Genomic DNA, 14,111 nt, shown 5'->3' on the forward strand with positions numbered 1-14,111 from the left:
CTAGAAACCTCCCACATCCTTATTCTTCCTTTGAAAAATCTTTATTATTATATCATTGTTGTGGTTGATGTGAGAACCCACTGCACTCCTGTTTCTCCCTATTTGAATGTGTTGCTCAGTTCTACTGTGAGCTATTTGATCAGCTCAGAACACGGTGTTACACTTTCAGATAGTTGTTCTGGTAAACAAGAGAGCGTTGTCTTGCTGTCTGTTAGAGTTTGAAAGTCGAGTGTCAATTTCACTCAGTACTTTTCATGTTAGATGTAAGGTAGTACTCAGCCAGCGTAAAATGTGTACGTTTGTGTGTGCTCATGCACAGGATCGCTTGTTTCTACCTCTCTAGATGTGTGTGTCTGACAGTTTCCCCTCAAGATGTTAATTCCTCTCCTCCCTGTTGTTGTCATGCTAACACCAGCAGTGTCTGCACCAGGGAGACAAGGACATATTGGTGTTAATGAAAAGCCCCCCTAAACTCTCCTCCCTGCATGAATGTTTAAACATGCTTGTCATAACATTCATTCGCTCACACATGACAGCTAGCATCTGCAGCTGCCTTGCTCGCCCTCAATATTTTATCATACCATCTCCCCAAACTCCAGACTAGCACAATGGCTGTGTGTTAGCAAACGGAATTCTAATGACTCAAAACAGGCCGTGTTCAGACTCACTGCCAGCACAGGCCATACATTATGTATTCAGCAACACCACAGGCCTCATAATGGCACAATTAGTCAATCTTAAACATGAAGGAAAGAGAGAAATGCCAAAATGACAGAAATGTGATACATAGAGAGAAAGACAAACAGAAAAAGAGACAAAGATAATGATGGAAAAGAAAAAAGAAAGGCTAAACAGAAAGCAAAGGGTGTAAAGAGCGAAAAACATTAGGAAAGAAAAAAGGGATAAGAATGAAGAAGCAAAGAGAGAATCTGGTATTTCTGTACAGTGTGCTATTCAGAAGTACTATAACACTGCAGGTCAGCAGTTGTGACCTTGGTGGTTCTGACATAAGTGGTTCACCATGGTAACGGTTGGTCGGCAACCCTCAGAACAACCCCGCACCCCTCATCACTCCCCAACCTTTCTTACTGCCTCCCTGCCAATTTGATTGGACGCACAATTGAAATGTCATGCCTCAGCAACACACATGCACACACACCAGATCAACCAGACCGAAACAGTGGTACGAAAAGACCGGGCGCGTTGTACAAAAGTCAAAGTGAGAGGAACCGGAGACAAAAGTAACACTCTAGGAGGGCAGCAGGGTTGTAGTTTAGCTTTATATATCACTGTATTATTTCAGAAAGCAGCACAAAAAGTGCCTCAATATGTGCATGTTTAACTAAACTCACAGTTACCGGGTTAACATTGTGTGGTCGATGAGGGGACCTAGGCACGGAGCATCAAAGCAGAGAGGCTTGTCATAGCCGCCGAATACAGAATCAAATGAATATTAATGTGGAACCAATTACCTCAGGGAAATGTTGTCTGTAGGTTAGCTTTGCTAACACACGTGTCTCACCTTTAGCAAAGTGGAAGCAGTGGGGGGGGAAGCCTGCAGGGTGGACAGCACTGATGTATTCATTTTGCTCCTAACAAGCTTCTCTACCCCTTCTAAAATAGAATTGCCCACCAGACAGCGCCCTCCCCCCCTTTCTCCTTATTTCAACTAGATGCAAACTGCAATAAAAAAAAAAAAAAATTATACAATTCTTCAACAATGCCTAATGGCGCCATGTCTGACCACGTTCTTTGTTTGAAAAGATTTGATAAGCAGCAAAATGTAATTTAGAAATGTTTTGCTACAATATTTTCTATACGTTTTTTCCCCTTCTATATCAAGCTTGGTTAAATAATTGAACTTCTGAACATAACATGAGCCAATAAACAAAAATGGGCTTTTAAAGCGGTTTTGAAGCTCTGTAGTGGTGACATGCATACTATCTTGTTCGGTTAGCAGCTTAGCACAGTGCAGCACTGATCTGTGCAGGTCTCTAGCTGCTGCTGATCTGCATAAGTGACTGTGGCACACTTAAAGCTGCTGTCTCCTTTAAGCCCCTTCTAAATCAGTGTTAAAGCCTTGATAATAGACCTCACTGGCCAATTGATTGGCCTTCATATGTTTACAGCTCACTTTAATTGCCTCAAAAATACCATTTATCAGCCATGTGTGTCCATGTATGCATGTATGTGTATGTGCAAGCATGCCTGTCCATCGACAAAAAGGCCTATTGATTTATCAGCATCTGGATTTGTCCCGTTCACCGTACATAAAACCCCTACGTATGTGCTGTTCAAAATGGGAAATGGCCTCATCGATTCCCTTAAGTTGGAGCCCAAATGCTAAAGATTTTTGGATAAGCTTTCTCATTATTTAAGCTGAAATCAATAGGGGAGAGCATGGGTCTAATGAATGAGCGGGCCACAGATCAGATGGGGTGTGCTCATCCCTGGCCTGTCCTGGTCGATCTGTGTGGGTGCGTGTGAGTGTGTGAGAGAGAAAGAAAGAAAGAGAGGGAAAGAAGCTGACTATTTGTTCATCACAAACCTTTTTCTTCTTTTTGGCACTCACAAAAAAACACTGTAGGTTCAGCTATGTCTGTATTTCTTTCTGTTGACCGGTTGCTGATTAATTTACCTTCTTTTTGTGCCTTGTCTTTTTTTTACCTTTACGTTCCTGAAATGTGACGGAAAAAAAAATACAGTATATCAAATTCAGTATCAGTTTTTCTTATCATCATTTTCATCATTCTATTATTGAACCATTTCTCTGTCTCTCTGTAGTTGGCGGTCAGCAGGAAGCAGGTAGAGCGACAGAACAGGGAGCTGTCAGAGTCTCACCAGAAGGAGGAGACCCTTCTCTCTGAGGTAAGTCAAACACAAGAATAAAACATTCACTGCATTCATGTGTGTCACTGTTGTGACTTGATTCCACCGCCCGAAAAAAAAACTATAAATGCAATGAAAATTCATCAGCTGGCCTCAGAAGGCCCAGTTATGTTTTTTAGCGATCATGTAAATGACACAGGAGTGAAGATTTAAGAAAACACATTAGCCCTGATACTCAACGCGTACAAATAAAATCTAGATAAACATAAGTCTGCATGGGAATATAATATGCAGTGCGGCTGTGTGTCTATGTGTCAGCCGGAGACAAAACACACACACACACACACACACACACACACACACACACACACACACACACACACACACACACACACACACACACACACACACACACAACCTACCCCTCCCAACCACAACCCCTTTGGCTGAGTTTTGGGTTTTTCCACTTTCCATTCGTTCCACTTCTCCGTGAACCATCACCTTATCGTGGTGGAGAGGTTTGTGTGTCTCTGTGAACCTGAGGGCTGTGTTGTCTGGAGCTTTGTGCTCCTGGTAGGGTCTCCCAAGGCAAAGTGGTCTCAGGTGAGGGGCCAGACAAAGAATGGTTCAAAAACCCCAATGAAGAAGCAAGGTAGAGATGGAGTGACCCTGCCCGGAGGAAGCCGGGGCCCCGCCTGGAGCCAGGCCCAGACAGCGGGCTCGTCGGGCGAGCGCCTGGTGGCGGGTTTGCCACGGAGCCCGGCCGGGCACAGCCCGAACAAGCGACGTGGCTCCCATCTCTCCAGCCCATGGGCCCACCACCTGTGGGAGGAACCGTTTGGGGTCGGGTGCGATGCCACATGGGTGGCAGTGAAGGTCAGGGGCCTCGGACGGACCAGACCCGGGCGGCAGACGCTGGCTCTGGGGGACGTGGAACGTCACCTCTCTGGGGGAAGGAGCCGGAACTGGTGCGGGAGGTGGGCGCTACCGGTTAGATCTGGTGGGGCTTACCTCTACGCACAGTCTCGGTTCTGGAACCATACTCCTGGATAGGGGTTGGACTCTTTTCTTCTCCGGAGTTGCCCAGGGTGTGAGGCGCCGGGCGGGTGTGGGGATACTCACAAGCCCCGGCTGGCGCCGCTGTGTTGGAGTTTACCCGGTGGGCGAGAGGGTCGCCTCCCCACGCCTGCGGGTTGTGGGGGAAAACTCTGACTGTTGTTTGTGCATATGCACCAAACAGGAGTTCGGAGTATTCGGCCTTCTTGGAGACCTTGACTGGAGTCCTGCATGGGGCTCCAGTGGGGGACTCCATTGTTCTGCTGGGGGACTTCAACGCACACGTGGGCAATGATGGAGACACCTGGAGGCGTGATTGGGAGGAACGGCCTCCTGATCTAAACCAGAGTGGTTGTTTGTTGTTGGACTTCTGTGCTAGTCATGGATTGTCTATAACGAACACCATGTTCGAACATAGGGATGCTCATAAGTGTACCTGGTACCAGAGCACCCTAGGCCGAAGGTCAATGATCGATTTCATAATCGTTTCATCTGATCTGAGGCCGTATGTTTTGGACACTCGGGTGAAGAGAGGGGCAGAGCTGTCAACCGATCACCATCTGGTGGTGAGTTGGGTCAGGGGTGGGGAAGACTCTGGACAGACCTGGTAAGCCCAAACGTGTAGTGCGGGTAAATTGGGAACGTCTGGAGGAGGCCCCTGTCCGACAGACTTTCAACTCACACCTCCGGGCGGAGCTTTTCGTGCATCCCTGTGGAGGCTGGGGGCATTGAACCCAGTGGACAATGTTCAAAGTTTCCATTGCTGAAGCTGCGGCGAGGAGCTGTGGTCTTAGGATCTTAGGTGCCTCAGGGGGCGGTAACCCACGAACGCCGTGGTGGACACCAGTGGTCAGGGAAGCCGTCCGACTGAAGAAGGAGTCCTTCCGGGATATGTTATCTCGGAGGACTCCGGAGGCAGTTGCAGGGGTACCGAAGGGCCGAAGGGCTGCAGCCTCTGCCGTGAAAGAGGCAAAGCAGCGGGTGTGGGAGAAGTTTGGAGAAGACATGGAGAAGGACTTTCGGTCGGCACCAAAGTGTTTCTGGAAAACTGTTCGCCACCTCAGGAGGGGGAAGGGGAACCATCCAAGCTGTGTACAGTAAGGATGGGACACTGTTGACCTCCACTGAGGAGGTAATAGGGCGGTGGAGGGAGCACTTTGAGGAACTCCTGAATCCGACTAATACGCCCTCTATGTTAGAGGCAGAGCTGGAGGATAACGGGGGGGGATTGTCGTCGATTTCCCAGGCGGAAGTCACTGATGTAGTCAAACAACTACACAGTGGCAAAGCCCTGGGGATTGATGAGATCCGTCCAGAAATGCTCAAGGCTCTGGGTGTGGAGGGGCTGTCCTGGTTGACACGCCTCTTCAACATTGCGTGGAAGTCTGGGACGGTGCCAAAGGAGTGGCAGACTGGGGTGGTGGTTCCTCTTTTTAAAAGGGGGACCAGAGGGTGTGTGCCAATTATAGGGGTATCACACTTCTCAGCCTCCCTGGTAAAGTCTACTCCAAGGTGCTGGAAAGGAGGGTTCGGCCGATAGTCGAACCTCGGGTTGAGGAGGAACAATGCGGATTCCGTCCTGGTCGTGGAACAACGGACCAGCTCTTCACTCTCGCAAGGATCCTGGAGGGAGCCTGGGAGTATGCCCAACCGGTCTACATGTGTTTTGTGGATTTGGAGAAGGCGTATGACCGGGTCCCCGGGAGATACTGTGGGAGGTGCTGCGGGAGTATGGGGTGAGGGGGTCTCTACTCAGGGCCATCCAATCTCTGTATGACCAAAGTGAGAGCTGTGTCCGGGTTCTCGGTAGTAAGTCGGACTCGTTTCAGGTGAGGGTTGGCCTCCGCCAGGGCTGCGCTTTGTCACCAATCCTGTTTGTAATATTTATGGACAGGATATCGAGGCGTAGTCGGGGTGGGGAGGGGTTGCAGTTTGGTGGGCTGGGGATCTCATCGCTGCTCTTTGCAGATGATGTGGTCCTGATGGCATCATCGGCCTGCGACCTTCAGCACTCACTGGATCGGTTCGCAACCGAGTGTGAAGCGGTTGGGATGAGGATCAGCACCTCTAAATCGGAGGCCATGGTTCTCAGCAGGAAACCGATGGAATGCCTTCTCCAGGTAGGGAATGAGTCCTTACCCCAAGTGAAGGAGTTCAAGTACCTTGGGGTTTTGTTCGCGAGTGAGGGGACAATGGAGCGGGAGATTGGTCGGAGAATCGGGCGCAGCGGGTGCGGTATTGCATTCAATCTATCGCACCGTTGTGACGAAAAAGAGAGCTGAGCCAGAAGGCAAAGCTCTCGATCTACCGGTCAGTTTTCGTTCCTACCCTCACCTATGGTCATGAAGGCTGGGTCATGACCGAAAGAACGAGATCCAGGGTACAAGCGGCGAAATGGGTTTCCTCAGGAGGGTGGCTGGCGTCTCCCTTAGAGATAGGGTGAGAAGCTCAGTCATCCGTGAGGAGCTCGGAGTAGAGCCGCTGCTCCTTTGCGTCGAAAGGAGCCAGTTGAGGTGGTTCGGGCATCTGGTAAGGATGCCCCCTGGGCGCCTCCCTAGGGAGGTGTTCCAGGCACGTCCAGCTGGGAGGAGGCCTCGGGGAAGACCCAGGACTAGGTGGAGGGATTATATCTCCAACCTGGCCTGGGGCGCCTCAGGATCCCCAGTCGGAGCTGGTTAATGTTGCTCGGGAAAGGGAAGTTTGGGGTCCCCTGCTGGAGCTGCTCCCCCCGCGACCCGACACCGGATAAGCGGACGAAGATGGATGGATGGATGGCATTCGTTCCACTTTTTTGAAATATCACAACGATACAGACTGGTGTATCTAGGAAATATTCTTTGGCCGAGCATGCAGACACTGCCTTTCATAGAACATTTACCAGATAACTGCTAAGAGTTTCACTTTGTGATTTGGCTAGCACATGGGATTATCTACGTTAATTAGCTACAGCTGATATTGCAGACAGTTGTCATTTCAGCTGGTGAAACGGACACTCGCCAGCTGAAAATGAGCCTGCAGACATTTAAAGTTGATAATGCATTGATAACATCATAGTAATTAAATACCACATACGTGTGAAGTGGGCTACTTTTTTAGTGGTTTTCTGCCATGTGGCTTCAAAATAAAAACTGAGTAATTTGTGCATATCAACAATATCAACATAGAAGGAAACGGTGGAGTGCAAATATCACTAACCAGTCCAATTTTCAAATATTAAACTCCCTGTCCCTTCCCCTCACTCCCCTCTAAGGTGTCCCGCCTTTTCGACTCATAAATATGGAAGGCGAAAGATGATGAGATTCACGGACAAGAAAGGAATCAAAATCTATTGTTGCGTGTCCTTTTCCCCGTGTAAAGTTTGGATTAAATGTCACACATTAGCATGTGAACTTTTAAATGAGCTTGTTTGCTATCCGTGGTGTGGGGCATGTAAATACCCATCTTGAGTATGGAATGGGGATTGCTTAGTGGTGGGGGGCGGGGGGGTTTCACAAGAATTTGGAAGTGTAGGACATATTTGAGTGTTGCACCGGCAATTAGGATGCAGCAAGGGACTGGAGTACCAAACAGCTGTATTGACTGGTTGCGGCTGGCTGGTGTTCCACACCTGAGGTGGCCGATAGTGGCAGATGGGAAAGCTCCCTTATGGCTGTGGCTTCTGGTGATTTGAGAGAAATAGGTGATTGACAGTCACTCCCAAAATGAGATGATTGACGTGCACTGTCAAATGAAAACCATTTGAGCCTTCTATTGGTGTGATAGGGAGATGAAGAAACACACACTCACTCACTCACTCACTCACTCACTCACTCACTCACTCACTCACTCTCACTCTCTCTCACACACACACACACACACACACACACACAGATAAACGCAGCAGCTCTAAACGAGGCTCTTCATTGTTTCCCATGTGATTAAAACTGAGTGCCGTTGAGTCTCTTATATTGTCATCAGCCTGCTTTTGTGTGTGTGTGTGTGTGTGTGTGTGTGTGTGTGTGTGTGTGTGTGTGTGTGTGTGTGTGTGTGTGTGTGTGTGATATGAGTACATTGTAACTTTGGTGCAGTGTAGCTCTGAGATACTCACCATGAAAGATTTAAACTAAAAAATAAAGTGTTATGTACTTCAAACTTTTGTGCCATTGTACTATTCAGTTTTTAGTATTTCACTTTCAGAGATTAACCTACAAAAACGAGCAGTGATAATATGTAAAATATAAATGTGTCCATAAAGATTGTTTAAAAAGACGTCAGACACAATCTTATATTTCTGAGGTCGCAATGTGCAGTGATGATGTGTTTCTGCATGCATTGCCATGTTGTGTAAGATATTTGATAGTAACCAAACACCATTCCGTTTTTTTCATTGACTATGATTCTCTTTGTTTTAAAATGTGAGGCTGCTTATTTATTGACATGATTTCCTCTCAGTGAAGGGCTTGTGTCTGTAAAACACATTAAAATCATAATGCAATTTTTGCTAACCCAGGAGCAACGTTATTGTTCTATTATACTCACCGAACAACAGCATCCCAGCCTGTTTATCAATCCAATATCTCATAATGTGCTCTCTGCTTGGCCATTTTGAATATAAAAAGATCTCATACTGTTATTGTACCATATTTCCTATATTTAGTATCAATCTCTTGTTCTGACATGAACCTGACACATCCAATATGATATTTGATTAGTTGTTTTGGTTTTTTGTTGTTTTTTCATAGTCTCCAGGTGATATTGGATACATGTGCAGAGCTGGTATTATGTTGGCTGTTTCATCTGGGTATAAAAATGATTTAGTGTGTACTCGGCACGCAGTGTCATTGACTAGCTTTAATTTCACTGCAAGGGTGGGCTTTATTACTCTGCTACTGTGTGTGTGTGTGTGTGTGTGTGTGTGTGTGAGTGTGTGTGAGAAAGAGAGAAGGAACGAGAGAGAATTAATGTTTCTGTGCATATATATCTGTGTGTTTCCATGCTTGCTGATGTAGCAGCATGCCACACATGTGCGCACACATGCTTATGTGCATATCTCTGTATATCTCTCCCTACCTGCTGTATATCCAGCACCTTCAGCATGTAATTACCATTCAATGGAAGAATCAACTAAAACCAACACGTGGAACAGCTCTCACATCACACTCTGGCCAAACCGGTGGTACCAGTTCAAGAAACCGAGGGGCTCCGCTTTGCTGTGACAAACCTTACTTTTGATCAAATGCTACAGAGCCATAATCATGTTTGTGCCACTGAATTCTTTAACCTTTCAATGACCCCGCTGAATGCCAGCGGCCCAATCACAGAACCTAATTGAATCTGCTTGGCGGCGCCCCCCCCCTCCGACTGATGAAAAAATAAAATTGGAGGTGAAAAATGAATACAGCAGCAGAGAGAGAGGGAAGGTGATGCTGGTGGTGGTGGGGGGAGGGGGTCGTATTGCAGTTTTATAAATACACAGATGTGCTCACAAACACCCAGTCACACCTTTAGAGAGAGAGAGAGAGAGAGAGAGAGAGAGAGAGAGAGAGAGAGAGAGCTGGGCCCAGGTTTCTCATTACCCCCTCGGCCCATTCGGTGGATATTCCTATAAGATAATCTGATTTATTTGCAATTTTCCTTTAAGCGGCTTAGTGTTTACCTCCAAGATTAATATTTTTTCTCTGTTATTAATATCAGACTGTAATTAGGAGTGATGTGTCTCGTCTTGCACAGTTCCGTGGCCGCCAGGCAGCTAGCTGGATGAAACTCTTGTGATCCCGTTTTATAAGACAAAAAAAAAGAGAAGAGAGAAGGAAGTTTTAAAAGGCGGGAAGAAGCTGCAGAGCGGGGATGTAGAATTACAATTGCGGCATACTTGTCTTTGTGTATGCGGGCCCGTACGGATATGGGAGTGTGTATTTCTTAAGTTTATGTGTGTGACAGTGTGATGGTCCCCTCTGATTGATAAGGTGTCTGTGGCAGCTGCAGATTGCTCTTGCTGATTGCTTCTGAGAGCTCCAGCTGATTTATAATCAGAGCAGGATGAAGGATTGAGCTGTGGATTGCTTATCTGTTTAGCCCCCTCACAACATAAACTTACAAATTATCATGTTGAACACACACACACACACACACACACACACACACACACACACACACACACACACACACACACACACACACACACACACACACACACACACACACGCACATGTGAAAGAAAAAAAAGTAATAATGCAGACTTTCTTATTAAACGACTGCAAACACTTTCATATCACACACACACACACACACACACACACACACACACACACACACACACACACACACACACACACACACACACACACACACACACCGGCCACACAGGACATAAACAGGTTTATTCATCAGCACATCAGTCATATTTTCATGATTGCCCAAAAGAGTGCAATCAGTCTCATGTGTTTACATGTCAGTATCAGATGGATATAAGTCAAGTTAAGTTGTAATTAACTTTGTTTTATGCACTTAGTTTTGATTTGCACCATGCTGAAGAATTATTTAGAAGATTCTGTACCAATGATCAAGGATGTGGATCTGTGTTTTGTTTTTTTCACGCACTCTTCCGCTGCTTACTTTACTGGATATTTGACTGCTTTTCTGAACGCATCCTCTCATCCCTAGAATCTGCACCATGGACCGAAGAGTGGCTAAAACGCCTCAGACAAAGTAACCTATACACACATGTTTTTATTGTGAAGAGATTCTGATTGTGTTTAAAATATTATATCTACAGTATATAGTATAACGGAAGTAGGTCTTTGTTGTAAAGAGGCTGGCATATTATGTGAGAGACTAATTCTACTTGGCAAGCCAGAGTACAAGGCAGGTTTGAATTCTGACAGGTTTAGTATGCCCTATGGCACTGTGACAGCTGTGTGTGTGTGCGTGTGCGTGTGTGCGCGTGTGTGTGTGTGTGTGTGTGTGTGTGTGTGTGTGTGTGTGTGTTCCTCTGTTTCTGCGTCTTTCTGTCTTTCTCTTCCTGATTATCTGTTACTTTCTCTCTTTTCACAACAGTTGTTTGTAAATTTACAGTGACAGAATAACGAAAGAAGCACAGCAACACAAAGTACAGGAGCACTTGGCAACACACACACACACACACACTCACTCACACAGAAACACACACACACACACACACACACACACACACACTGACGAATGGCAGCAATTAGATGGGGAAACCAAGCATGTGAGGACGGAGGAGCGCTGAGGGGCTGCAACCGCTGTATGGAACGTTTGTGTGTTGTTTGTGTGTGTGTATATTTGGAAGGTTTTTATCCTTGCACCATCCATTTGTCTAAATACCAACACTGTCCCATATGTCACTGGACAGTGGCTGTGATGGGGTGCAGTTGGTTTTTGGGTGTTAACATTTGCAATCAATGACCAAATAAAAAAAAAGGTCTGTCCCTGGATTACAACATTATCCGTTTGCAAAAAAATTAATTGCTCATGGAACTTAAGAACAGAACAGAAATGCTTTTGTAATTGGCAGCCACCACACTTCTGTACACAAACATAAGGAGATGGTAAAGACAGAGAAGAACAGCAATGCTTGTAATTTCTGTTTTCTCTTGCTCTGGTTCCATGTCAGCCTACTGAGCTGTTTAACCCATTGACACCGAGACCTTGAGTTTTCTCAGCTTTTCTGCTCTCTTCCCATTGGACGAAAAAACCTTCTCACTACAGTCAGAGCAGCAGTCCCTTCACGTCTTATCTTCCTTTTTTAATGTGAGAATTCATCTTTTCAAGAATTTCCTCACATCAGCCTCTCCTCGCTGAGTGACATCTCTATCTACTCCAATAAACAGATCTACATCGTTACATATTTCTGAGGATTTTCCTGCTTTTATTGACCATTTTGATGGCTTTTTACTTGCATGTCGTCACAGACAAAAGGTACAGCTAATATGGTCTTGTTATAATTTTCAGGCCATACATATCTCCTATTTCATATTTTATATCACTATTTGCATTAGTGGTAGATGAGATGGCACAGCCGAATTGCATATTTGAAAGTCACAATTCATAATATACAGTAGTCAAATAATAAAACAAAGGCAAGTCAAACCAGAATTATGTATTACACATTGTAAAAACACACCTAAATTAATCTACATCAGCTGCTGTGTGCATAACAAACATTTGAAAACAAACTCATCTTGACAACACTGGTGACTTGATTCCCAGGCTTTACAGATGTGAAGAGGGCTACATTGAATCCAACTTTCCTAAAACATATCATGTGTCTGTCAGTTTATTTAATTCCAAGTATTTGTGGAGGGTGGAATGTGTATGCGAGAGCACATTTGTGTGGGTTTGTGTTACAACAGTCTTGCCTTCATGTCAACTTTTTGCTGATTTATTCTCTCCTCTGTGGGATTGTGCAGATTTTACAAGCAGGTGTAAGCGTGCATGTGTGTAGATTTCTATTTATGACCAGTGGACATGTGCGTTAGACATGGCCACTGATGAATTACTTCACTTCTGATTGCTTGCATCACAAATCATCCCCATATTATAACCCTTCTCATGCAAATAAGTTGTGTGTGTGTGTGTGTGTGTGTGTGTGTGTGTGTGTGTGTGGGTATGAATACATGTGTCTTTAAAATAATGCAAGCTGTTATTTACATATACACTAAATGTACACTGTGAGTTCATATACTGTATGTAGCCCATTTATAGTATCTATGTGTGTGCATTATGAATGAGTAAGTGTGTGTGTGTGGTAACCCTGTACTGCTGGCAAGCTCATTTCTCTAGAAATCAAAGTTAAATGGGTCATCTATCATGAGAATATGTGACTGGGACACTTGTCTCTGCCACACTCACTGTGTGCGTGTGTGTGTGCAAATATGCACACAAATGCAAGGTGTGTGGTGCAAGGACAGCGTGTGTGTGCGCTCTTCTGCAGCTGTGTGTACACCATCTTACGTGTGTGCATATGTCTGCGTGTGTGTATGTGGTGGCAACTTGTCTTTGCCTGCGCTATGATTAATGGTTTACATTGGGCTGTTCAACCATGCATGTTTCTTGGTTTATCGTTTTATGCTGTCTCCAATTAAAGCTCCATAACTTGAGTGATGGCTTCACGCCAGTGTCCATCAATAGAGGCCATCAGTGGCCTCATGCATTCAGGATATGGAAGCCACACACTAACTATTATCCTCTTTTGTCAGAGCCAGTGGGCAGTCTGTGTCTGTGCGCGTGCATGCATGCACAAAAGTGAAAAATATCGACTTTAACTGATACCAATACTAATAAACCTTTAAAATAAATCTAATTTACTTCTTAAAATCTTATCTTAAAACAAATTAAATAAATTGTCGGCATGGTAAAATAATACCCTTTTTTTATCTAATCAATAACAATCATAAAGTAATCAATCAATTAATTGCCCTGAACAAGTGGAATCTTCTCGTCTTACTGGCCATTTCTTTTTTCCTTTTACTTAATATTAGAAGGAAAGCTGGAAATCTTTACACATGAATAATTAGTATAATTCTTTTGCAGTGTGTGCATGCATGGAGAATTTAGCATCTTTGTGTCACCGTGTGTGTGTGTGTGCCCTTGCCTGTCTGAGCCAGGAAAGTAGTAGGTGATACATACATGTGGACGTGTGAGCCCGTTCATGTGTGCACAGCTCAGGCGTGCATGTGCCGTGCAATATCATTTCACGCAATATTATTTCTCATATAGCTGTAATGACATTAGGCCGATATGTTGATTATACTGTCGGCAAACAGCAGCCTGCTGATTGGGTTAGCATATTACCCTATATCACATCTCTCCATTCATCCCTGTGTGTTTTTTTTTATTGCCCTCATTTTTCCAAATCACTTCCCACTTCCCCAGTTTCCTGGGCGAGGTTCCAGGCTATGCAAGCAGGTGATGTGGAGTAATATGATGATGGGAAGGCACAACGATGCAAGAGAGGAAAAGCTAAAACCTGAGAGCAGCTGTTGTTACATGTCTGGATGCAGGACAAAGCCTTGTGGTAGCACAGCAAAGTGTTAACTTGTGTGCAAAATATAGGGGATAGTAAATATTTGATCACACTGACAAAAACACAAATGAGCACACACAGGTTGCATGTGTGATGGTTTCTGGTCAGCATGTGTTTTGGATAAAGGATAAAGTAAAAGGTGTGCAGATTGGTAAAGAAAAAATAGGGGGTGATTTAGTGAAGACCAGATAAAGGAGGG

The 14,111-nt window shown here is 45.2% G+C and overlaps 1 protein-coding gene across 2 annotated transcripts in view; it reads left to right on the forward strand.

Annotated features, from left to right (window-relative positions):
- LOC114549379 (nuclear mitotic apparatus protein 1) overlaps window positions 1-14,111 on the forward strand; it is a 108,175-nt gene that overhangs the window by 33,694 nt on the left and 60,370 nt on the right. For both annotated transcript variants that reach the window (XM_028569654.1, XM_028569655.1), the window contains exon 7: window positions 2,785-2,868. In XM_028569654.1, coding sequence (XP_028425455.1) covers window positions 2,785-2,868 — 84 coding nt within the window. The remainder of the gene's footprint in view (window positions 1-2,784; window positions 2,869-14,111) is intronic.

Source organism: Perca flavescens, chromosome 22 (genome assembly GCF_004354835.1).
Source record: "Perca flavescens isolate YP-PL-M2 chromosome 22, PFLA_1.0, whole genome shotgun sequence".
Lineage (NCBI taxonomy): Eukaryota > Metazoa > Chordata > Actinopteri > Perciformes > Percidae > Perca > Perca flavescens.